Source organism: Podarcis tiliguerta, assembly GCF_965153285.1.
Source record: "Podarcis tiliguerta genome assembly, chromosome: 6".
NCBI lineage: Eukaryota > Metazoa > Chordata > Lepidosauria > Squamata > Lacertidae > Podarcis > Podarcis tiliguerta.
The window spans coordinates 44,408,160-44,435,559 of record NC_139539.1 but is presented as its reverse complement, the minus strand read 5'-3'; the positions used below and the strand labels follow the sequence as shown (position 1 = coordinate 44,435,559).

The 27,400-nt window shown below is 43.5% G+C and overlaps 1 protein-coding gene across 1 annotated transcript in view; it reads right to left on the bottom strand.

The window, feature by feature from the left end:
- Window positions 1–4,636: 4,636 nt before the first annotated feature.
- Window positions 4,637–27,400, bottom strand: part of GRM4 (glutamate metabotropic receptor 4) — a 292,252-nt gene continuing 269,488 nt past the window's right edge. Inside the window, exons 10-11 of the mRNA XM_083445676.1 lie at window positions 16,576–16,822; window positions 4,637–5,513 (exon numbers count right to left, since the gene is read on the bottom strand). Of these exons, the coding sequence (XP_083301802.1) occupies window positions 5,464–5,513; window positions 16,576–16,822 (297 nt within the window). The 3' untranslated portion in view covers window positions 4,637–5,463. The remainder of the gene's footprint in view (window positions 5,514–16,575; window positions 16,823–27,400) is intronic.

The window sequence follows — 27,400 nt, the reverse complement described above, 5'->3', positions numbered from 1 at the left end:
CAGAGTCTTTGATGACCATCCATGGTTCTCATCTTCAGCCTTCCACTTGGTGGCTGCTAGCTGCTATCTCCCATATGGTGTCCCTGCCCAAAGAGGCACAAGCCCGAGGCTTCCCTCAAAACAAGCATGCCTAAACAAAAACAAACTGAGCAGCATGTATGATATGCATAACGGTAATCATCTTTAAAGAAATTATATTCCCCGTGGGACAAAAGCAGCTTGCTAACTTAAGGGAAATCTTGAAGCAGACTCTCTGATGCTTGCCAGTTGAGACCGTCTCAGAGTGCTGCGTGCATCAGCTCACATCATTCCACAGCTAGGCAGTGCCCAGCACACGCAATGGGGACTGTTCAATGGCACTTACTCAAGCAAGGTCTAACTGAGCAATCCACAAACTTCTTATGTTAGTATGTGTGTGTTGAAAAGGACAGAGATGTCCTTCTGCCTGATCTGACAGCTAATCTGGCCTCCTGCCATCCATATGATTCTTATGCATAACTTAAGCAGCCCAAAATATTTATTGTTCTCTCCTAGGTCACCGTCTCCTATAAGGTTCTTGAATACCTGACTTTTGAGTCTTGGGTTTATTTCTTCCAGAGAGCCAGCTCTTCCAGGCTCTCTCATTCAAATGACATCTTCCCTGTTAGTACAGGACGGAGAAAGCTTAGTTTCCTCAGCACATCAAATTCCAGTCATTCTCAGCCAGCCTTTGGCATGCTGCCAGCAAGTTTATCCATATCAGTGAAGGTTGACTTTTGTGCTGCTTTATTGGAAGTCTATGAGGCCTTGGCAGTTCTGCTGCAGTGAGAACCCTCCTTTGGGACTGATGTCAAGCTTTGTGCCATCAGGGTCCAATTGGACCTGGCATTTCCATTAATGCCCCCCTGACTCTAATCTCGTTTTGTGACTTCCTTTGCTAGCTCCAACCCTTGCCAGTGGCTATGATCCCTCATGGTTTGTGCAGCGGTAATACCCAATTTTCTGCTGCAGAAATACAGCCCAAAAGCTCCTCTTTATTTCAACTGGCATATTCACAATTAAAAAACAATAATGAGTAATTAATGTAGAAATTAGAGAGCACCTTATTATCATTTAGGGACTCTTAGTCTCTGATCCTGAACCTACTGGCCTTGGTGTAAGCCCCATTTAATTCAATGGGGCTTGCTTTTCAGTAGAAAAGTTTAAGATTGCTGCATTACAGATGTATGGAAATGGGACTTTGGAGAGCTATTGCTGGCATCAGTCTCAAGAGACAATGGAGTGTGCCTCCATGTGAAACCACTGTGTTAGCAGCACCAAAGTGATCTCTCTGGGGCACAAGCCTGGTCAATGTGTATGGAGGTTCTGGACTGCCCAGATGACAAGATGCCCATCTTGGCCTCACTGATGTGGTCCAAAGGAAAGCAGAGCAATACATTCGGCACTAACTGGGTTGCAGGGGTTGCTGGAAGGAGATGTACAAGACACCATTCAGCCATCTTAGGGTCTCCACTCCAGATTTGTGTAAGGTTTACTCTTTAACCTTTTATTTTCCTGAATATGTCCAGCAAGGCAGTGAAGGTTTAGGACAGGCTTCCTTAACCTCGGCCCTCCAGATGTTTTTGGCCTACAATTCCCATGATCCCTAGCTAGCAGGACCAGAGGTAAGGGATGATGGGAATTGTAGTCTCAAAACATCTAGAGGGCTGAGGTTGAGGAAGCCTGGTTTAGGATCAGACTTTTCCTTCTCCTACATGTGTTACCTTCCCAGGTTGACAAACCCCATTCACACCTCACTTCCCACTACAGCACATGAAGAAACTGCCTTCTTGACCATTGGACCCACTATTGGTCTCATCCTCTCAATCTGATGGAACCTGTATTAGCTTGCAGGGGAGGTCCCTAACTCACTGAAGGTTTGAGACCCATTGATTACCCTCACCTGACTTTAGCCGGCCAGCCAAAGTCATTCCTGGCATGTGACTGATGCTCCATGCTGACAGCTTCTAGGAGCCACAGGTGAGAGCTGAGTGCAGAACGGGGACCAAATGTGGACGGACTACCCTAGAAGGAGCACAATGTGTCCCACACCAGAGGTACTACCCCTCCCCTAACACCCCCATACCCCTCCCCTGAGTGCCATAGGTACACTGAATTGTATGCATATGGGAAAGAGTGAATTAATGGAGGAATGTAACTCATTTAAAACTGAAGCAAACTTGCAAAAGGCAGCCTGTGTGTGAGAACACTCGTGTGCATGTGCACATCTTCATGTACTGAGCTGGAGTGAAGAATGTGATATAGCCATCTGGTAATTTTCTGCAAAGAGCAGTGGGTCTCTACCATTGGTACAGAGTTTGTCCTACAGTAATTTCCTTCCACCGTGGGCCCCCAGAACATGTATATGCAGGCACCCTATCTTCATTGCCGCTCTTGATACACAAGCAACTAGACTCTCTTGACTGTGTGTTATGCTAGAGACATGGGACCCCCTTCTGTGTGCACCCCCTCCTGTGGACTGTGCTGAGACGCCTTCCACTGTTTTGCAGCAATATAAACTGCACAGTGGGTGCTGCTGAGACCAACTGAGCGGGTGGTGGAAAGATGGCTCTCAGTGACTGCTGAGAGTCTCCCATTGGGCTGGGAAGCCCTAGCTGAGGTAAGAGGATTCTGAAATGCTTGCAGATTGAAAGGGCAGACTGTGCTTGAAAAAGAAAAGAAAAGAAAAGAACAAGTGAGAACAAGAAACTGTGCCGGACATGTTGCAGTGCCCCAGCTATATTTATATACCTTGCAAACAGGAAGCTGTTATGTTGCACCTTTGTGTACAGTCATCCAGGAGACAAAAAGACCACCTGGGGCGAGAACATAATTAAAATGCTAATAAACCTGACTCAGAGAGAAAATCTTTTCTCTCCACTCCCACCTAGGGAACGCACGCATGTACCCTTTTGAAACGGTAACAAGAGGTACTGGCTGTAAACAGGGGCACCTGAAAAGAACCTTTCAAAACACCTGCCCATTTGGGGGGGGCGGGGGCTGACCGTGCTTGTTATCGCTACAAAACCTTGCGTGCTGGTGGCAAAGCCATTGTGTACAAGGGTGACCTCGGGCGTCAGCCGCTGGAAAGAGATGTGACAGGAAACCCAGCAAAGGACAAGGTGGTATGGTTGAGAAACAAGGAGAGTAACAGCACTAGGACTGTACAACCTGGGAATCAGAAGGGGAGCCATGTCTCTCGAGCTCTCTAGGGCCTTGAAACTGATGAGCACCAGCCTACCATCCACATTAGAGTGAATGGGAAGGCCTTGTTTATATAGAAACTCCATATGTGCACTGGAGTTTCCATGGGCCTTGTTTGAATATGAACCTTGGAGCTCTGTTTTCCAAACTACAGTACAATGATCCATAGTATTTGACCCATAAAGTTCACATTTCAGAGCACTTCTTCTTCTCAGAGACATTGTTTAGTAATAGCTTGTGTTTTGGAAAGGTTTTCCCTTTGATTTTTCTAGCTGAACTTTCCCCTGACCACTGCTGAGAATGACACCGAGGGTGAATTTAACTTAACACAGTAGTGGGCAATCTGTGTGCATTTTCTACTTAATGAAGTTTGGGATAGTCTTTCCCAAAGAACATTTGTCTAACTCACAGGTGGCTTGGGACCCCCTACTGGATTGAAGTCTGACTGACCAAAGGTGAATTGAAAAGGCAACATTTCCACTATGTGAGAATGCATGTTTAGATGAAAAATGGGTACCAGGTTTGAAAATACAGTGGTGCCCCGCAAGATGAATGCCTCGCAAGACGGAAAACCCGCTAGACAAAAGGGTTTTCCGTTTTGGAGGTGCTTCACAGGACGAATTTCTGTATGGGCTTGCTTCGCAAGACGAAAATGTCTTGAGATTCCTGGGGTTGTTTTTTTCCGCTCCCCACCCCCTTTTTCTAAGGCACTAAGCTGCTAATAGCCTTTTAGCAGCTAATCCGCTAATCCCTTAAGCCTTTCATAGCCGCTAATAGCCGCTAAACCGCTAATAGCGCTAATCCGCTAATCCGCTAATGGGCTTGCTTCGCAAGACGAAAAAACCGCTAGACGAAGAGACTCATGGAACAGATTCTTTTCGTCTTGCGAGGCACCACTGTACTGTACTGCAGATAGCACAGATTATCAGTGTCAACCATTGCGTCTAGACTCATTAAATGGTTGAAGTTGAGGATATTTAACTGGTCACTTTACAGAATCACGATATCTCAACAAAAGCATCCCCCCCCCCCATCCACATTCCACTGAACTAAATGGAACTAAACTCATACCTTGGTTCTAATCCATATGCTCCTGTCGGTCTTGTGAAAAGATCTCCACTTGGAACATCCAAAACAGATGGTTGCTGCATCCAACTCTGACAGTGTCATAACACTCACCTGTTTCATTTAGAGGAAAGGAGGGTGCTATATTCAGGATTATAGTGTACATCTCCTTGAGATGATTGTGTCAAAGGTGATTATAGATATTGTATTATGTTATGAATGACCCTGTAATTTATTTTTGTAAAGCAGCACTTCCTTAGACCTACAGAGTCACACACAGACCAACATTAAGCAAGGAAATGCAACTCCTGAGTGCAAAACCATGGTTTTTATTAGAAATATTCTGGTATAAAAATGATCATGCTCTACACATCGTCATCGAATAATTCATAAACATCCAGGCACTGAACTTTTGAATTTTTTTGTGTTTTTTATCTTTTTTTGATTGGTCAGTACATTAAAGCAGACATATTTCAATCCATATGATCATCACATACATTAATTTACCACCTATAGAAATCAGCACTTTGAACACAGTCTAGGTTTTGTTTTCACTTTTGTTGTTGTTGTTGATGGTTGTTGCTTTTTTTTCAAGGAATTTTTATTATTTTTGCAACACAGAATTTGATAAGGAGGAGAGAGGGAAGACAGAAGGGAAAGCAAGGTGGGAAAAGAGTGAAGAGGTCAGAAGACAGGAATGGAAAAGGAAAAAAGAAAAGAAAAAAAATGAGAGAGAACGAAAGACTCTTCACAACCACAAACCATCTCACTATTTTGAAGGGGGGAAGAATAAAAGGGATTTTTTTTTCTTTTGCCAAGATACAGGAATTTAAAAAAAAAAAACCAAACCCAAAAAGTTGCTAAAGGTCTGTCACCTTCTTTCCACCTGGTGTGTTGTTCAACCCCATTGGCCTCTCCCTCCAATGGAAGGCAAATATTTCACGTGGGGTGTGTTGATTGATTCTTCCCTCTACTGTTGGTGGCCATCTTCCAAAATAGCTGCCTCCAGCAGCCCAGTTATCAGAAACAGACACCCTTGATGAGTTCTTGGAATCACATTTTTTCTTGCACCCTCTCCACCACCATGACGTCATCTGTGCTGAGGGGCTCAACTCCACTTTCTTGTTCCTCCTCTTCAGCAGCCCTTTTCCCGTGGCCAGTTGCCACTGGCTGGTTTTAAATTGCGTGGTTGCTATAGCTGACGTAAGTCTGTTTGGTAGCCAGAGCTGGAAGGCGAGAAAAGCCACACATGAAGTATCATTCATTAATTTTCTCCTCTTTTCTTCCCCCAAATATGGAACCTTACGCTTAACCTTCACACTAGACCTGGAAGGTGCTATGTTCCGTGCCTCTCATTGTCAAAACTAGAGGTACCAAAGAGGTGAACTTGGGCTGCCTCTGTCTTTTAATGGTTGAACCCTAAACACAGCTCAAAGCAAGAGCAGCTGCTTAGACAGTCAAATATGGACATTCTTTAACCTTCAGGTCACTATTCCTTCCCCGTCTTCACAGAGGTCCGACTTAATGGTCCCAGCCTGGCTTTTAGACCATTTTCGGCAAAGAACCCACAAATCTCTTAAAGAGACCAGCTCATCTTGGGTTGAACTGTCTTCCTCTATATTGGTGGAGATAAGAAAAATCCAATCCAACAAATAAATAAATCCCCAAACCCTAACATTGTGGAGCCTGTCTTAGTCCTGGGGAGAATTTTACACAGCTCAACCCCACCTATTGGGTGAGAATCAGAGGGGCTGATAGAGCTGAGCAAAGGCAATATAAGATTCGTGTGAGCAGCAGTGTTTGGAGAATAGGGCTTGCACTGAGCAATTTACTTCTCCCCTGGGGTGTAATACGCATTAAACTGCAAAAGATAAAAGAAGGGAGAAAAGAAAAAGAAATCATTTCCCTGGTTTTACTTCAGGCACTGGAGTCTGTGATGAGTTGCTCTTAATTAAATACCCACTTCCAGACAGGAAGCTGACTTTTGCAAGATAACAGATTAACCTCCCTTATGGACATTAGAACAGGAGAGCCAGTCCCCTGATCCTCCTCATATTACTCCAGATAAAGAAGGGTGGAAATTAGTCACATTTTGAGTACCAGAAGGCTTTAAATGGATGGGTGGAGCAGCTTCAGTCTTGTGATAGATTTCACATGTAGCCACACTAGCAAGGAGTCTTCTCAAAGTTTACAAGGAACAGAGACAGAGGGTTTTATTTTGAAAGAGTACAATGCTGAATCACCCAAACACTAGATATTGCTGCTGTCTCCTTACCTGCCTGGTGTGCTTTGCAAATGATGATGATGATGATGACTATTATTATTATTATTTCTGGTGCTAATGTGAAAACTAAAGGCCAGTATTGTAATGCTGATGTTAAAAACTTTGGTGCATCCACATTTGGGATACAGTGTATTGTTCCAGTCGTCCAGTCTCAAATTTGAGCTGGGAAGGTACAGAAAAGGTTGACCAAATTGATGAGTTGATGAGGATGTTGGAGCATCTTCCCTATGAGAAAAGGCTGGTGTGTGTGTGTGTGTGTGTGTGTGTGTGTGTTAGAAAAAGAACAACTAAAGGAGATGGGGATCTGAGAGATGTTTCTTATGCAGACATATAGTTTGTGGCTCTGAGAAGCAGACTACTGAATTAGTTGGACCTTTGGACTGATCCAGTGGGGAAGGTCTTATGTTGTCATGTGATCTAAGCAAGTCAAATATAGATGCAAACTCAAACCAAGTTTTTAAAAGCAGACTAGAATTTCCTGGGTTTTTTGTTTTTTTTTAAATTCTGCAGCCACATCACTATACACAAGCCAATTTCCCTTTCTCTTACTAGCTCTGCAGCGGTGGACTCCTGTCACTCCCCATATTGCTAACTGGCAGAGGGGTACCAGTATTTAATTTCTAAGAGTGCGCCATCTATGGAGTATTCCTGGGATCTCCCCAGCCCCCTGTCTGACAAGGCTAATGCAGGCAGCACAAGCTGAATGGTGCTGCTTTTTCTCCACCTGTGATGATGCCTCCCTGACAAATGAACCTTATTGAAGATTTCAGGCACTGTTATCCTCAGATAACGATTAGATGGGCCATAAGAAATCAGAGCTGACAGCGCTATTTGTTAGCCACAGTGTTTTCATAGCCAATCTGCCTGCAATCAAGCTCTGTAAATTATTTATTCTCTTGTTTATTTAAAGATACGTGACCTGCCATTGACAGAGTGAAAAATGTCCCTTCCTTCCCATGCTGACAACTCCATAGCATCTCCTGTCCTTGGTGTTAACAATGTGATCAGTCTCTGATATTCTTCCACAAGCTGCCTTGGCATTTGTATAGCCCGTCATGCCAGCTTCCATTTGGGCTGAGTTGTCGCATTCCAAATGTGAAGCACATGCAAGCACAAGGTACCGCAGGCTGGAAAATGGCTTCACTCTCTGTGTTGCGCACTAGTGAGCTGCTTTTCACTGCCAAGTGCAGAGAAACAGATCCAACCCTTCCCAGCACTGAGGAGTGTGGTGACAATGGAAGATGACAAAAACTCATGGCTTGAGCAACATTCAGCCAAGCCCCAGAGGCAACTGTGGATGCTGAGTCTGTGGGAGATGGCAGTCAAATTCCACAAATATATACTTTTGATATAGTAAGTTTAGGGGCCAACTACCACAGATCTGAAAAATTCTAGACAGGCAGATTCGGACCATTGGTATGTAATTAGTGGCGAGCATGGGTGCCAGCTTGAATAAAATATTGGGGCCCCAGGTAAGACTCACTCCATATAATCAGTCACATGATGCAGCACACACACATAATATGAATGGCAATGCCCATCAATTTTAGGGCCCCCCAGCCCCTTCAAATATTTTATTGAGGTGGCTGAAGGGACCGCTGCCCCAGGAGTTGGCTCCTATGGTAGAGAGAGAGCTCTGTGTGATGTCATTTCCTGTTTTCAGTGGTAGGAAGAAACAAGAAATATAAATCCTTCTTCTTCCTCTCTCTCTCTCTCTGCTCTTTTCTTCAACCAACAACAGAGGCAGATGTGTTTCTGCTTGACTGAAACTGGTTATATAGTAAATATCAGTATTTTACTTGCATACTTTTTACTGATGCCTTTGCTGTGAACCAATGCAAGACGATTAAGTCAATCTAATTTCAAAACCTACTTTACAAGCCTGGTTAAGCTGCATAGGAATGGAAAAGCCAGTTTACTTTGTTAGCTGGACTTGCTCAGAAAGGGAGACTTTGCTGCCAAAGCTTCTATTTTGCTTCCAAGAATGGGATTTTAAAATTCTGTTTAATCCACATGCATGGGAGACTGGAGTGATAAATTGTAATTAATATATCCTCTCCTACCCATCAAAAGCCATCCCACAGAGTCATTGGTTATCATGTCTGCATTTTACCTTGCCTCGACCCCCACCTGGGCCTTTCAAAAGTAAATGGCCTACCAGGGAACAACTTTGCTTTTCTGGTCAACATAATAGGTTCCGCTGTTCTAAATAATGCCTGTTGCTGGGGAACATGAATGAGAGAAGGCTACTGTGCTTATGTTGCCACTCCCGCAGCCCCCACCTCACTTTGCAAGATATTGAGGGCTGAACTTCTAAAGCAGGGAAACTCTCCTATTCAAGTGAGTTCCTTGCATGGTTTAGAAGAATTGTGGAAGAGAAGGGTTCTAAATTACTAGGGGTGCCCACTGAGGAGGAAGAAAGGCAGGAAAGTGCCGGGGGGGGGAGGGATCCCTGGCATTCACCTCCACCCCAGCTTCCCAGTCCACCAGGGGGGAGGCAACACCTGCCCCACCCTGGGTGTCCGCAAACCACGGTACACCACTGACCAGCTCATTCCTACTCTTCCCTGCATGAAATGGTAAGAGGAGGGGAGAGGATGGCATGAATCTTTGCCATCTGCTCCATTCTGGATGCAGAGCCCTTTCCCCATGGTCTGCATATGCTAATTATGCACGATGCTCCTAGCAGTTAATTTCTGCGTGGGAGCCCTTCTCTTTAATCCCACATCTGTATAGACTGGCTGTGTTTACTTGACTTGACAGGACAGCCTTCTGCATAAGTTTAAATGTGTTCTCTTCCTGATTATTGCTTTCTGTTTCAAGAATGTAAAAAGAGCCCTGTTGGATCAGATCGAGGATCCATCAAGCCCAGTGTTTTGTTTCTCACAATGACTAACCAGAAGTTTCTGGGAAGCTGACAAGCAGGGCATAGCAACAGCATCCCCTGCTATTTGCCCCCCTCCAGCATCTGGTGTTCAGAGGCGTACTGCCTGAACACGAAACAACACTTAGCTACAGACAAGTGAATAGCTCAGTCCAGTTTGCATTTAAAGGCAAAATGTGAATCGAAACACAGTCATCCTTTGCAATTCATGCTTTTCTGAATTTTGTAATACAGTTTGCCAACCAACTCAGGTGTACAATAATACATATGCTGGATAAAGTGTTCATAGAAAGGAATATGTTAGTAAAAGCCTTACAAAAATGTGAAGGAATGAAGGTTGGAAATATGAAAAACGGAGATAAACTGAAATTGACACATCTCTGCCATTAGCTACCATTGCTAATAGCCATTAACAGGCATCTGCCAGAAATTTGCCTTGATTTCTTTTTAAAGCCACCTAAAGGCAAGGTGGGAGATCCTTGATCAGATCCCCAGCCATGGTTATTTTTGGCTTAAAAACAACAATGTTATGTGCATTTATCAACTGAATCGGGACTGTTGTACTGGTATTTTCTTTCCACTGCTTCTCCAATTTAAAACCACTACCCAGACAGTAAAAAAAGACTGGCACAATATGGATATTTATGTTCTCTCCCCCACCAACAGCTGCTAATAGTAGCTTTGGTGAGGTAAGAGAGATTTAAATTAAGGTAATGGAAGAGAAAGAGTTAAATCCCTTCCCCCAACACAGTGACCCAATCTAATTTCTGTCCCCCTGACTCCTTTAAATTTAAAAAACAAATGTCGGGAGATGTGATCCTGGAGCTCCCCTTTGGTTGACCTAAATTAAAGATTCCCATGGTGGCGCTCAGTGGTTCCAATTAGGCCCAAGTCCAGAGTCCCACAGCCCTGGGCATCCAAACAGTGCCAGAGGGTGGTGTTAGCAGCAGTTGAAGCAAAACACTGTAAGGAGCTATGGCTGAAGCCACTTGCATTTTTAATTGCAAGCATTTCCCCAGAGGGAAAAGAGTGGCAGTGACATCAGCCAATCAGACGGACACAGCGTGGGGTGGGTGTTGCCAAGGTGGCAGGCGGCTCCTGCAAGGCACCTTGCCCAGAGGTCCCTTAAATTTGACAGCACCTCTGGTGGCAAAGGGACAAAGAGTTAAGCGTGTGATATTGTGAAGAGGTGCTTTCTTTTGCATGTCCTGAATCTATCATCAACCAATTTCTTTGGATGATTCCAAATGAGAGAGAGAGAATACTCTATGTCCAATTTCATCACACTATGCATACATTTTGGGACGCGGGTGGCGCTGTGGGTAAAACCTCAGTGCCTAGGACTTGCCGATCGTATGGTCGGCGGTTCAAATCCGTGCGGCGGGGTGAGCTCCTGTTGCTCGGTCCCAGCTCCTGCCCACCTAGCAGTTCAAAAGCACCCCTAAGTGCAAGTAGATAAATAGGTACCGCTTTATAGCGGGAAGGTAAACGGCGTTTCCGTGTGCTGCGCTGGTGCTGGCTCGCCAGAGCAGCTTCGTCACGCTGGCCACGTGACCTGGAAGTGTCTGTGGACAGCCCTGGCTCCCGGCCTCTTAAGTGAGATGAGCGCACAACCCTAAAGTCGGACACGACTGGCCCGTACAGGCAGGGGTACCTTTACCTTTACCTTATGCATACATTTATAAACTTATATGCCACTTTTCAACAAGTTGTCAAAATTGCTTTCAAACATCTGAATCTTTTATTTTTTTATGAACTATAAAGCCCCACATGTTTTAACCTTTCCACAATGATTGCTCCATGGCATAAAACTCATCACACATTGACCACCCTTAGCTCAAAAGTAAGCCTTGCCTTACTACAGGGCTGCATAACCTGAGTTTTCTTTTAAATTGGCTTTTATTATGATTCATGTAATAGCTCGCAATAGCTGTGCAACAATGCATTTGCAGGATACCAGAATCACACTCCACATGCATAGTAACGATAATGTTACTATAACTTTGATGTCAAATTTGTTGGATGTCTGTTCACATACTATCTAAAAGCATCACTAGCTGATAAAATTTCACCTCTTCAGATTGTTACAGTTTGAAGAGGGAACAGCTTTAAGAGGCTTAAGAGCCTCAGCCAGAATCGCCCCTAAGGAAAAACGTTAATACTCAAAATGTGTTGTGCAGTAAATTTGCCTTCTGTGCACCTTCTGAGGCCTCCCCGCTTGCTTTCCCACATTTGATACCTTCCCTTATTTCCTTTGTTTATTTAGTTTGAAGGATGGCAGCCTTGTCCCCTCAAATCTGTCTACACTGATGCCCAGTTGTTTTCAGTGTGGGTCAGATATATACTAACGGAGCTTCACACAAAATCATCTAAAGCAGGCCAAAGTCAGGAAGCTTTTGTAACGGCAACAGCAATTTACAGGCACCTAGCACCTTTCATCTTAAGATCTCAAAGTACATAGTAAAGGCGAATTTATTGATATGGGTGACTCATAATCCGATTAAATGGAAACCCACCAGCAGACTGTTAGGGAAGCTGGAGGAAGACAGAAGAGAGGGACAAACACTGAGGATTAAGCCAGTGGAAATGTAGCTATTAAAACAGTACAAAGCTGCTAGACAACCCCCTCCCTTTTAGAGTTTGGTTACTATAGAGTCAGTCACACAGTAGGGGCTTGCATAAGCAATGCCCGTGGACTGTTAGGCCAGAAAATACATTTTCTCGGATTCTCTGTAAGCAAAAGATCTGAACTTTTTTCAACATGGAGCCTTTTGTTCCCTGTGAACATTCCTGCCTGCTGACTGCTCACAGCTTTACGGATGGAGAAGTAGAAGACCTCTGCTGGGCCATCACTACCCCGTTTCCTCCAGTGTCTGCAGCAGCAGAGTAGATCTGTAACATGCCCCAGCAGGAACTTTAGACAGCAGGGACACTAGTACTGTGTTACTTGCAACCTTCAGATACCGACAGTCACCTGACAACCATCGCAGCTGGATGAAAGGAAAAGAGGCTTTTGCAAGAAGGATGCTAAGGACCCAGAGCAAGGCAAATATGAAAGGAGGGTGGGTTGCCTTCTTTGTTGATGTGCATCTGGTCTACAAAACATGCAAGAGGTGCCCAAGGCCTTTTGCCTCACAGTAGATTGTTTTCATATAGGAAGATGAGAAATTCAGACAGTATAAAAGAGCAGAATTCTCCAGTTAGCTCTGCCATTCATGCAGCTACCATTCATGCAGGTTGTGGTATGGAGGCAGGAAGAAAACCATAGCGACACTCCAGTGAATAAGGCCACATGAGTTATTTATTTGTATATGTCAGCATGTGCTATACCAGTGGGATGAGTTGGAAGAGCTTTTGTGACCTCATATGGCTCACAGCCTACAGCTATTTTGTCCACAATCTGTGCTGGCAGTAAATTTTTCAGGGGGAAAGAAAAGAAATACAAATGGAAGGTTTTCCCATAGATGGGAGTATTATTATTATTTTACCATAAACTCACAACCTTGACTATGAATTAATATGATGGAAGATCCCACTTGGACTACTGCAATGCACTCTATGTGGGGCTACCTTTGAAGCTGACTCGGAAACTGCAATTAATCCAGAATGCAGCAGCTAGACTGGTGACTGGGAGTGGCTGCCAAGACCATTTAACACCGGTCCTGAGAAATCTGCATTGGCTCCCAGTACGTTTCCAAGCACAATTCAAAGTGTTGGTGCTGAACTTTAAGGCCCTAAATGGCCTCGGTCCTGTATACTCAAAGGAGCGTCTTCACCCACATCGTTCAGCCCGGACCCTGAGGTCCAGTGCCAAGGGCCTTCTGGTGGTTCCCTCACTGCAAGAAGTGAACTTACAGGGAACCAGGCAGAGGGCCTTCTCAGTAGTGGCGCCCACCCTGTGCAACGCGCTTCCATCAGATGTCAAGGAAATAAACAACTATCTGACTTTTAGAAGACATCTGAAGTCAGCCATGTTTAGGGAAGTTTTTAATGTTTAATGCTGTATTGTTTTTTAACATTCGGTTGGGAGCTGCCCAGAGTGACTGGGGAAACCCCGCCAGATGGGCTGGGTATAAATAATTTATTATTATTATTATTATTATTATTATTATTATTATTATTATTACTACTACTACTATTTTTATATGCACTGGGGGTGGGGGTGGTGCCTGTAGTACTGTCTATTTTCCTGGGAAAATTTTGACAGGTTTCCTTCTGCCTTTGATATGGAGGGTCTGATTAATAATATGGTAGGATATGTTCATTTTAAGCTGCAGAGAATGGATAAATTTCCAGCAAGCATCTTTTGTTACTGGGAAGGCCATGGAAGAAGACGGATCATTTCCTTACAAGTGCTTTTCTGATAAAATATCAGAAAAATACGTGTGACTCTCATTTAGGAAGGGTTATGCAGGAAGGTAATTCCCAGCTCCCAGAAAGCTGCATTTAGCATAATCTAGAAGTCGGTGACCCAAACTTGCACCTTGAAATGAAGAACTGTTAACCCTTCCTATGTGGCATTGCATGCATATTAAGACACAAGTGTTCAGGACTTACGTATGAAGAAAGTCATATTGAAAATCACCATGAGTTGAAGTAGCACATAGATGTAATAATGCAGAAATATCACTGAATCTCTTAACTCCATCTTACTCTGCTTACCTAGATTGCTGTTCATGCAGTGGCAGAAATGGGATGGGAGAATGAGGTGGGGGAGAAAAAAGCTCCCTTTCTCCATTGCACCACTAGATGTGTGCGCAAGCAAGGAGAATGTGTGGAAGTTCAAAGGGAGGCTAAAGGCAGAATCAGACCCGCCTGTGCTGCAAATGACATCATCAAGGCGTGACAGAGTCCAAACTGAGCTCAGAAGTAGCCAAACTATTTTCCCAATTGTGAGGAAAACAGCTCAGTTGTCTTTGCTAAATTTTAAGTGCAAGTGCCCCGTCGCTAACTCAGAGAGGGGCTCAAATGGAAGAGCATACTGAGACACTTGGCAACGGAGCATGGGTATTGAACTGCTCTCAAGAAAACTTGGTTCTTTTGCTTACACTTCAGCTACTGGTTCAAGTGTCCATTTATGGAGAGAGCTGAACTTGGACTGCTGCCAAAAACGGAAGTTCTGCTTTGAGTTTCCCTTCCCTTCATTAACAGATAGTGCAACTTTCTCCCTCCAGCCCCAATGTAAGCATATGGGAGAACAAATATATGGGGGCTTTCTGGGAGTGGGGGGGGGGAGGGGGGAAGTCAGCATGTAGCTGTGCCCTATGAAAAGTTCCTCTCTGCAAGTGCAGCCCAATCACAGAAGACAACAACGTTACTGTATTACTGTCGCCCAATTTTCCACGGCTACGGTAAGCTGAAGCCAAGCGTGCAAATATAACATTTAGATTTCCCATAATTTGGAGTGTTGTGTTTTTCTCCAGGATTTGCACCCATGCCTATTTCAGAGGGTAGAGTTGAAGAATGTGTACACACACACACACACACACAGTTTCAAAAGCAATGAGCTCTGCAGCCTCCATTGAAAGCAACAGGAGTTCCAGGTAATTGGTACTTCAGAACATCAGGCCGTGCTGGTTTTGCTATTCTTCTAAGCACTGCTGAATTTCACAAGGGTTCCCATCCCAAGAGAGAAAGGGGAGGGTTGCCATGGAAACAGATTTCTAAGGGGGGGGGGAAATACGCCCAATTTCTCTTGTCTTTGTTCTAGGTTTGGCAGAACGTGCTGCATACATATACTGAAACTATAAGAGTCAAGCTACACATTACACTGAACAGTCACATCTTAATGTACACATTTACATATTTAAGCATTTAACATCAAACTATGCATTGCATTTTTTAAAGTATGCGTAGCACTGGATGCTTTCTTTTTATAGGAAAAAAAGCAGCTGTGCAGGGGCCTGATCCTGATCAGGACTGCAACATTGTAACCCTTTCCTTCCCATACGTGTTTGCTTCCTATGCTGTTTTCTCACTGAAAATCTACCAGAGTGCTTAATTACTCTCAAAGATGATATTTGCAGGAAACGGCACAGCCAGAGGAAATAGCAATCAGGGTATTATCAATGTTCACTGGGGAAAGAGCACAGGGCAGAAAACATTAGCCCAGGCTTCCTCAACCTCTGCCCTCCAGATGTTTTGAGACTACAACTCCCATCATCCCTGACCACTGGTCCTGCTAGGTAGGGATCATGGGAGTTGTAGGCCAAAAACATCTGGAGGGCCAAGGTTGAGGAAGCCTGCATTAGCCCCTCTTTCCCACATCCCAGAGTCCTGATCCAGATGTATATGGCTACATATAAAAAGAGAAAGTGGCAGTGCTAAGCATGCTTTTAAAAATGTTTGCTTGGCATAGCATGTTTTTGACCTCAAGGTCCACTGGCAGGATTATGTCATCTCCTGTAAGTCATGCTACACACGACATAAGCAGGGAAACATGCCAAACAAGGTTTCTTTAAACCACTTTGTTAATCAGCAGGTTGGAAGATTTTAGGCTTGTGGGACCAACTTTGTTTTTCACTAAAACCGTGAGGTCTGCCAACAAGAACCAGCTACACAATAGGAGCCCAAGAAGGTGGACACAGAATTGCACAAGGTGCCTCTGTGCATATATTTTGTCTTCATACACAATTTTACTCCTGTTCAGCCCCCCCACCCCCAAGTTTCTTGACTTCAGCAACCTAGGGTGTTTTGTTTTGTTTTGCTACTGTTAAACCATTGAGATTAAGAAACCTCTATAGCATTCAGTCTAACTTCTGTGCACCCCAGGGCTCCTCCTTTATTTTGTGTGTCTTCCACAGACCCTTCAGATGTCCTTTATTCTGAACATGTGAAATTTCATATGATCAGCCTCCCATACTTTTAAACTTATAGAGGTTATGATTGTGTTGGTAGTGCAGTTACATGGCTCAGAAATGGAGCTGCAACTCTAGAACACAGAAACTCCATGCCTTGGCTATGAATTCATTTAGCCAACTTTCTTGAGCTCTGTCACCCTCCTTTGCAATATGAGCACACTGCTCTCCCTTATAGGGTTGTTTTACTTGAGTTCACAATTAGAAGAAGATGTTTTAAAGGGGGCAAGGCAACATGGACTCAGATGAGTTTGGAAGGTTACCTTGTGTTTCCAGATTTTCACACAGTTCCGATTTGGCCTCTCCATTGGGGCGGAAGCCTCCTTTCTGAGTAAATTTGTTGGACATTGTGGCTGCTGTCACAACTGCCTTGAGGCTGCGCTTTCGTTTGGGCACATTTTGCTCTGGGTGGAAGAGGATGATGTAGACTTTGGGCATGTAGAGCATACCCAATGAGACAGAGGCGCTTAGGCTCACCGAGATGGTCAACGTCGTGGTCTGAATGTACATCTGAAAGACATAAGAAAACAGACTCAGCTCTGAAACCTACTTCCTAAAATATCACAACCACCTGAAAGTTTCTTTGTTGTCTGTGGGCAGAGTTGCTTGGAGCAAAACCAGGCGAGAGATGAACATGTTTCAATTAATCTGAGTGGAAGAATTAATTAACTGAATATTTATTTCTAGTAGCAAAAATGGTCCTCAGGGCTGGCTTTCACGACACACATAACTTATGGATGACCTTACCCCTTCCAATACAAATACATCATACAAACTAGTGTTAGTTATAGGAGTCGGCGAATCTGTCAATTTCAGTTTCTCATTCCTCTAATCTTAAATTCAATCCTCTTCATTTACATACCTATAAGATAATTTTCAAAGCGTTTTTGTGTGAATGTTTCTTAATATGTATATTTTTACATGGAATGTTGCCTAATATACACGGTTTTGTAAAGTTTTCCCCAATATATAACATTTTAATGCTAATTTCACTAATATATGCATTTTCACGCACACTGTGGAAGACTGTGTTTTGGTTTGTCAATTGTTTCAGAAAAGTGCCAAATAACTCGGTTTGCATTTAAGAGTGAAATGAATTGAATTTCTTATGCATCCTAGTTGGTTGTTTTAAGCAAACCTCCCCCTTGATCCAATAACATAAATCTGAAAATATAAATCAAGAACAGGATATTACATTTACAGCCCCACTTTCCTTCTATGATGCAATTCAAGCTGGTATTCATAGGATTCCCAGATAATCTTCCATTTCATCCTGCATTGGCCAGACCTATACCTGTTTGGTTCTCATAAGGTTGCAGTGTCATGGGCCTTCAGAGACTGCCCGGTGGCCAGAATGCCAGCTATTGCAGAAATAATGCCTGCCCAACACTATTCATAGCACATTAAATAGGGCAGTTTAGTTGTGTTTTCCTTCCATCCCATCTCAGAAGCTTTATAACTTTACAACATCTAAAATAGCCCCATTAAAATGAAAAGATAAACTACACCAATGCTTCATCAATATTGAGTCCTATCACATATTGCCAGTCTCAGTAAGAGGACAATTTGTAAGTTACCAGGGGAAGATGATCCCAGAGTTCAGGTGGCAAATATATTCAATGAATTCTCCTTGTCTAACAATTAAAAAAAAAATTGCTTAAATGTAAATAAACTTTCACATTACCAAACCTAAATATGGGCGTATTTTTGACAAAGTGAAGGAAGTATGAGATGATTTTCAACTTAAGCAAAAGCTACCATTCATAATTAGAAGGTTAACACCCAAGGTTTCATTTTCATTCCCTGCAATAGTAACATACCAGAACCAAAATAATCACCAAAAATAAACAACTTGCAGATCCACAAATTCAAATTTTGCCCGCCCTCATTAAAATTGGGTCCTGTCAATTGATCAATGAAGCTTTAGCAGCCTATGTTATAGACAGGCAGTTGCAGCTCTACTGAATAGCTATAGAAAGGAGCAGTTGCTGGACTCCAGCTCGCATCAAATTATTTGGCCTTGCTAACTAGGGAGCTAGAATCCAGCAACATGTGGAGGGCCACAGCTTATCCACCTCTGTTACAGAGTGTTTGTGATACTTTGTTGTATTGCAAAGCTAAGACACACTGTTGCACAAGGGATATTTTTGCATAACATTCCCTTTTGTTGCATCCACAAAGGCATCTTGGCTGCACTTCCTTCATCCTCTCACCTCTTACATTAATTCCATGGCAGCAAATAAGGAGCTGAGATACATTGCAATCACAGATACATTGTATGGGTGGGTATCCCCCCCTCCCATTTTAAGCTTCTCCTTTGGATTCCATGCATTGCCCCTCCCATCCCAGAGTATGCGGGAAAAGCCCTTTCTCCTTTTAACAGGTAATTCTCATTCACCAGCTCGCTTCCTGAGCCGTTGTAATGTTAGTCACATATTACACACCGACGTAGCCTTTCTGCAGTCAAAACTAATTTCACGCTCACTGTCCAGGACTAACGGTGACAGATGTTTTGCAAAATGAAAGCCCATTAATCTGACTGTAGAATAATCCATTTTTCTATGGAAAGGGCCTGGCAGGCATCTCGCAAATGGGGGATGTGTAAATCAGATAGCACTGGGAAGAGAAGCTCTCTTCATTTTGCCCAATCACAGAGAGGTGGCAGGGATGGGCAATTCTTCAACACTTCAAATGACAAGTCATCCTCTCCTGGTTTGTCCCCCACCCTCTTTACACGGCTGCATGGTGAATCTCTATCACACATTGAGTAACATCATACAAGATCCACATTTTATTCTTTGTTTACTAAAATTTTGGATCCATCCTACTAGAGCTATGCCAAAACATTTCAAACTTTCTATTTTTTTTCCTGGGGGAAAATAAGGCTGGCATGGAGGGGAGGTACATTTCTTTAGAAATTTACAGGAAGCGTTGCGGCTTATCTTATTTAACCTTAGGAAGTGACCAAGGGTTTTCCATTTTTCCTTTGCTTTCTTTTATTAAAAGCTTCATGCCATGGAATAATCCCCTGTCTGCAACTTCCCACCAGCTGAATTCCTGAGAATGCCTTGGGGTCAACACTACATCAAGGTGCAGAAAGCAACTCAATGGTCTCTCTACAACTTCCTGCCAACTGAACTTCATGATTAGATCCAGTAGCATAAGCAGAAACCTCATCCCAAAAGTGTTAGGGAAACTTCTTCCTCCGACTGCCACATCCAACAAGAAGATCACAGGAACCACCACCCCTCTTCACACACACATTTTTGCAAAGGGGTTTCCAGCTCAGTCTTACAGTCTACAATTTGCTAATCAGGACAGAGACTAGGGCTAAAGTTAGTGTAGATCTTTTCCCTACACACCATCTTCCTTATAGAAGCCACCTGTCACCACATTTTGGGGTTGGGTTGCAATCATCTTGATAGAAAAGAGAGGTGACTCCAGGTAAAATACAATGAGCTGGGCCAAGAAGGAATATGGTAGATTTGTGAGACACATCCTGAATGTTGGCAGGTTCTCTCTAGGCCCATTTCAAAAATAAACAAAGGCCTCCATTTTGGGCTGCTCCCATTCCCAAGGCTTCTTCATGAGCACAGTCTAACAGTGGAACAACTAGCATAGATCATTGTAGGGATGGTGGTGTGCACATGTTCATAAAGAGGTAGCTTTATAAAGAGAAAGAGTTTCTTTTTTAGGGGGGGATATAGTGCTTATAGTGGGAGACTAAGATGACAGGCTGCACTGCTTGCCCCATCCTCACTATGCTTACAGATTCTAATGACAGGTTGGGCAGATGATGGACAGGCAAATCTTAGGACAGGTATTTGTTCCCACCTTCTCTTCCCAGCTCCAGTACTGCCTAGAACCTTTGTAACCTCTAGAAAATTACTTCCTGCCATTGTTTATGAATAGTCTTTTAGCTACCTAAAGATAGATATAAAATTATCTCTTGATGCAGAAATGAAAAAAGGTGAAATGAAGAGGTTTCTCATTGGCACCCAAAGAAGAAGATGGATTACTAAAGGTTGCTGAGCTTCCAACTACTTAAGAGGAGGGAACACACACACACACACACACACTCACACACACACACACACACACACACACACACACACTATGACAATGTTGCAGATCCTTGCTACAGTCTGTATGAATTCCTATTTTCAGATATGTGACATTGACAGCATTATTTCCCCCCTCAATATATGCCACAGATGAACCTTATGTGAACCCAACCACTTAGAATCATAGAGTTGGAAGGAACCACGAGGGTCATCTCCAACTACTGCAATGCACAAATCTTTTTGTGGGACTTGAACCCACAATCCTCAGATTAAGAGTCTCATTGTCTGCTGACTGAGCTATAGAGATGGGACACATGTATGGAGTATATGGAACATATGTATAGAACACATGAAATATTCTGAAGAATCGTGGTATAATCAAAAAATAGTTTTGAGCCAAAATATTGAAATGAGGGCTTATTGAAGATACCTTAGTGATGATCAAGTCAATCAGACTTTCAGATGCAGAACACTAGTCCATATATTTGTTAGCAAGGATTTCATGTGCACACGGTATCAAGATATATGGCAGTAGGCATGGTGGGGGAGGCAGGTCTCAGGCACAATGGCTGAGATTAGCAAATGGATATTTTGTGAGTACTAATGTTCTTATTGACGGTATTGCACAATCAGTACAACTGCACGGTAGAGCACACAATCACATCACAACATTTTCTGTGAAATGGTCCTTTTTATTTAGCAATTCAAATTATAAGGAGTGCTTCATTTTTCTCCCAATCATCTAACTGTATTCTGCTGCTCTCAAAAGCAGTGGGATTCAGGGATGGGAGGATGACTGCAAAACCATAAATCCTGCAGCCATGGGGGAGTCTCCAAAGTTTACAGATAGAAGGCTATGAATTTGAATTACACTCTCAGCGTCCTTTTCAATCAGGTAAAGTGGATACAAAAGAGGACAGGGATCTTACGCTGTTCATCACTCTGCAGAAGAGGGAATTTCAGCCAATGCACCTTTTCTCCCTATTGCATGATGACAGAGTATTTCCAGGCTTGGAAATATGAATGAGAACTGGTGTGCTGCAGTGGTTAGAGTGTTGGACAAAGACCTGGGAGACCAAGGCTCAAATCCCTACTCAGCCAGGAAGCTCACTGGGTGGCCTTGGACCAGTCACTCTCCCACAGTTGTTGTGAGGGGAAAATGGGAAGAGGTAAAGCTATGTATGCCACCTTGAACTCCTTGGAGGCAAGCTGGGATGTCAATGTAAGAGATAAATAAACCACAGGGACTTCCAATGTTCACCTTAAATACTAGGCCAGTATCACAATCCAAAATCCAGTTTAGATTTTAATCTGAGCCAGATAAGAATTCCTCTGCTTTAGAGTTAATGAACTGAATTCATCTTCTGCCATTCCCCAGTCCAGGCGTCCCCTTTCCTCTCTCCCCTTCCCACTAATCCTCTATTCCCCTTCTCCCACTCCCACCCCCATTATACTGCCTCTAGCAGCATGTAGGGAGAGGGAAGGGTCACTATAAGTAGCTCTATAATTCTTTTCCCCCAGTGGCCCCTGTCAATGACAATGTCAGTAGCCCTTGGAAAAATGATGGTTAGCATTCAAGTAACATGTTCCATCAGTGCAAGGGTTTCTGCTTATGCAATGTGACTTTCCCTATTTTCCTCCCCCTGTGTTCCCCACACCCTCTCCAAATCTGCTCCATAGGGTTGGGAGAACCCCTTGATCAGATATGGAGGCATTCTGGAAGAGGGGAGGGGAGCAACTTGTTATTTTCTGCATTAACTGGATGCACTTTTCAGGCATGGTTGTCCCTAGTCAGAGGATGAAGCCTGCCAGCTTTCAGAATGATATGTGTAGTGGTTCTCCCACAAGGGCAGGCTTTACTGTTTTGAGCTGGTAAAACAGAAATCACTGCACTTCACCTCTAGTATTTTGTGGACAATCAGCCTGAAAACCAGTGACATGATGAGGGAGGTGCCTCTGGGTAAGTTGGTAGCAATAGGCTGTCAATGAGCAACACAACTGAGAGTTTACTTGAGAGACAATCAGGTAGAGCTGAGGGCCAGGGAGAGAAGGGTAGTATCAGAACTAGAGGGGGAGGGGAGATGTTGTTGTTGTTGATGATGATGGTGATAAAGAATTCAATGTAATCAAATCACAGGTACCCTAAAACTGCAGAGAGGAGAATGGAACTTTGAACAAGCAAACTAAAAGTGGGAGAAAAAACTAGGCGAAATCAATAGAACCAGCAAACACACACAGCAGCAACAAGTGGGGGACTCTAAGAGAAGTCTGGGCAAACCTAGTATAAATGAGCAAAAACAGATGGAATGAAAGGCACATTAAGGTAGGAGGTGTTTGTTGGAAAACAGAAAGAGATTGAATTAAAAGGAACAGATAAATCACATGACAAGCCCCAGAATTGAACTGAGGGAGAGGGAAAGTGAATGACCCTATACTAGGGATGGACTAAGCTGTCAGTTTTGGTTTCTCTCATTTCCTCATTCTTCCAGTCTTAAATTCATTTCACTACATTTCTGCAGCAATTTGGCTGTGTGTTTTTTCATTCCCCTTGAAAATTCATAAGCATTATTGCTCAAGCATCTCCTAAAAGGCACATTTTTGTATGCAGTTTTTACTACTATGAACATTTTGGAAGCAATTTCCCTAAATAGATTGCATGTTTGTATGTTATTCCCATCAATATATGCATAATTATGCACAGTTTATGCAGTATGTGCATTTTTGTATACATTGGTTGATTGGAGAGCTGCTTTGCAAAACTCAGAGAAGTATAGTGTCCTGATCAAAGGAAGTGATAAAGGTAAAGGACCCCTGACAGTTAAGTCCAGTCGCGAATGACTCTGGGGTTGCGGCGCTCATCTTGCTTTACTGAGGGAGCCAACGTTTGTCTGCAGACAGTTTTTCCAGGTCATGTGGCCAGCATGACTAAGCTGCTTCTGGCGAAACCAGAGCAGTGCACGGAAACGCCATTTACCTTCCTGTCGGAGCGGTACCTATTTATCTACTTGCACTTTGACGTGCTTTCGAAAGGTTAGGTTGGCAGGAGCTGGGACTGAACAACAGGAGCTCACCCCATTGAGGGCATTCGAACTGCCAACCTTCCAATCGGCAAGCCCAAGGCTCAGTGGTTTATACCACAACGCCACCCGCGTCCCTAAGGAAGCGATAGTCCCATTCTATTCTGCCTTGGCAGAATCATGATTATATGATTCTAGAAGTGTGAATTCTTAAGAATGACCATGTTTTGGCTTGCTTATTGTTTCAGAAAGTGTGAATTTGGTAGCTCCACCTTTAATTGAGAACCAAATCATTCTCCCCCATATCAACTCTGTACTCAGCTGTCCTAAGAGTTTGCAAACTAAGAATCAAAATAACTCAAATTGGGGGGTGGGGCCAGCAGCAGAATGGAAACAAATTAATTTAAGTATTTATTTTTAATTGTTTATTTGGAACCAAAGCAATAAGCGAGGATACCAATAGTCTACCACAGGCATAGGCAAACTCCAACCCTCCAAATGTTTAGGACTACAATTTCCATCATCCCTAGCTAACAGGAACAGTGGCCAGGGATGATGGGAATTGTAGTCCCAAACATCTGGAGGGCAGGAGTTTACCTATGCCTGGTCTACCACACTGCTAAATATTCTGCTTTCCCAGGCAAAACTCATAGAGGAACAACAACACAAAAACAACCACTTTTATTTACTTCAAGTTCCCTTGCCCAAGTCACTGTGATTGGAATGCACAAGGGAAATAATTCACTGAGGTTAAGACTTAGGTCTGTCCATCAAAACAAAAGATACCCTTCCCTCTCTACTCCTCCCCACTTGTGCTCAGGGCATTTCCCTAATTGGCTGGGTTTCCCTTTTCAAAATAACAACAGTAATAACGCAGCTACTTCATTTTAAGGGCAAAATGCAGCTGGGGGGCATCCACATTCACAGAATGACTCAGTAGTTTAGGGTGTCTGGGATCTGACTCAAGTTACCTTGTTAAATTGCAGAATTTGACAGAGTCATGTGAAAACCATACGTTGATCACCTCTGTTCTAGTTTTGCTGCAAACAGAGCCAATGTGCACCCCTAGTATATACTCAGATAGATTTCCCTGTGAAATACATGATACAGAATTTTTCCATTTCTGGCGATGCTCCCTCTGGTTCACGTGGCTGGCAAGGAGCATGTAGTGGCCCAGTTCAGGCTGTGGAGTCTGCATTGCTGGCCAGTTACAACCACAGAAATGAGGCATCCTTCTGGAAAAGGAGCCTGATTTTTCAAGAGGGACACACCTTCCATGTTTAGTTACGTGCCATTCTGGGATCACCACTCATGGCCAAGTCCTTAGATGAGCCCTGATCCACTAGCATGATCCCTACTAGTATGAATATTCCGTTGAAAATTATTCGCTGATGAAGACTTTATTCCAAAACAGTTGAACTATTCCGGATATACTGTTCTTTTGAGACTCCAGAGAGACGTCTTCCTTTAGACTTTTGTGAGACGTCTTCCTTTGAGAGACAACTTAGCATTCCTTGCTATTCATTGATTTGTTTTATTCTTTGTCTCTGTTACATATAACAACTTGTAGTTACTTGTATATTTTGTGAGATGTGTTATATAATATATACATCGTTTTAAAGTGGCTTGTTCATATATTTTGAATGACATCATAACCGATTGTATATTCACTAACAGTTATTAGCCATCGTGTTGCATTTCCATTTTTGTAGATTGTTACATTATGCAACACAGGGGTTTGTGTTTGTTCAAGTCCTTAGATGAGCCTAGAAACTGTACCAGATTTCTCTTCTGCTAGAAAGCAGAGCTTATCAACGTCTCTGTTCAAAAGCTGTGTTTGTGCAACCGATTTGTCAGAGGAAGAAAGTGTATACGGTGAAGCATATCCATGGGAAAAAGTAGTATGCCCATTGCTGACTGATTTTCTTTCCCCCCCCCTTTTTTTTCCTTTTTTGATTTTCTGGCATTCTGCAAAAGTCTTTTACTGTCACAGATCAGTCGCAGCACACCTTAGCAAAGTATGTTATACACACACAGACACACACAGACACTCTCTACCATCTCAAGCTCTCCACTAAAGGAAGGGGGAACAGCAAATTTCTAATTGCATTGGCTACAAAAGGGCATTCATGTTGTGATGACTGCTGCATTACCTTCCCCAACCAGGGACCAATCAGGCTGTCAGTGACAAACTTATTCACCACAAAGACTCAGAAACAATTGCAAGCATCACTGCAAGTGGGGCATTATTTCTGTTGGCTTTAACCAGGACACTATTTAATTCAGATCTCTGCCAAGGAGACCTAAAGGGGTATAGTCCCAAATGGCCAATTTACACCAGATGGGGACTTGATTAAACACACCGTGTTTTCTTCATTACACCTTTGCACTAGAGGCCTGTCCAGGCAATTGTTTACTGTGCAACACATTTGTAGCTTTCATTCTGCTGTTGTTGTGGATCCAAATCTCTCTACCACAAGTATTAATCCTGTTTTCCCTTCAATGAGTGCATCAATTTGGGGTAAATTATATCCTCCCAAACTTCCTATGGCTATTGGTATAAACAGGGACAAGATTTTGTGTAGTGTGGAGCTGTAGGGTTCACTTCCTTGGGTAGAGGCCATTATTTGTGCTTTCCTTCTTAACACGGCCTCTGTATTAATGTGCTACATTTCATGAGAGACACTAATGTGCTGGTAGCTGTCATCTGTGAGGAAAACTTTGTTGAGCCTGAGGGTCCCATTCCCTTCTGGGCAACTTTCTGGTGGGTGGGGCCAGAAGCTAAAGTGGGTGGAGCCACACAGGTACATTTTACCTTTGTGCAGCAGGTTAGTTCCTCTGCACACTCACACACTCCTCTCTATCTTTCATCTAGTTAAGCAAGAGACAAGGACAGTCCAACTAGGTAAAAACACTGAGCATGTGAGGCTGGACCAGAGTGAGGTCTGGCCTGGGGAGAGGGGTGGATGGCATGGGAAAAGTTCTGGGGGCCAGACACAGAGGACTGCATTTAGCTCCCAGACCTGCAGGTCCTCACTCTGGTAATAGTGGGAAGGTGTGTAATAGCATTCAAGTTGCCACATAATAGCAAAGCTATGGAACTGAAATTGGGGCTGGTGGGGAATTTGCAATGCGTCGTTTCCCACATCTCTGGAAACAAAACAAAATATGTTATGCCTCCCAGTTTCTTGAGGAAATGTCACAGCACTGTCAGGCAATGTCCATAGTGAGGACCTTTTTGTCTGAATTACACTTACAAGTTAGGAAAAGGCATGTCCTACTTCTCTCAGCTACTCCTAGGTGTGCACCCAATTAGGCAGTTGTCGCAACAGAGAAGCCTCGCCCGGGACTTCAGCTTCCCCCACCCAAGCTGAACACAAGCAGACGTAGGCTCCTCCAGCTTCATTCCTGTCCTAGGAGACCATGGAGCAGGAGGTGTGGGGGCAGGAGGAAGAGGTGGGGCAGCCCTTGACTCTACACCAGCCTGAACTAATTCCTCCTCTTTATGCACCTCTTCTTCACTGTCCAATCCTGCAGCTTCTCCTGCCTCTAACCCTCATCTCCTGGATGTTAAATGCTCCCCCAGTTCTTCCAAGTCTGTCTCCAACCGTCCTTCTCTTAGTGTCATCAGTATCTAGCCATTACTCCGCATTGTCCAGCCAGTCCCTGACAGGGAAGGTTGCATTTTGGGTACGTCTGCTTCACTGTACACCTAAAATTGCTAACAGGAGATGTAGCTTCAGCTTCATTCTCTCTTCTTCTGCTTGTTCGCTGGGGAGGGGAACTATATACTCCCTAATCCAGACAGCTGTGATGTGCCAGTATCTCACGGGAACCAAGCCAGAATATAGGTGATGACATCTGTCATGCACCAAAGCTCATCAAAGAGAACAGAAAACTATGTAAAACTTCTGCATTGCAACAGCTCTGTTATGGAATATAAAATATTCTGCAGTCAACGGTAATGGCTTTGTTTAGAATTTACCAGAATCTACCTAATCTAAGTT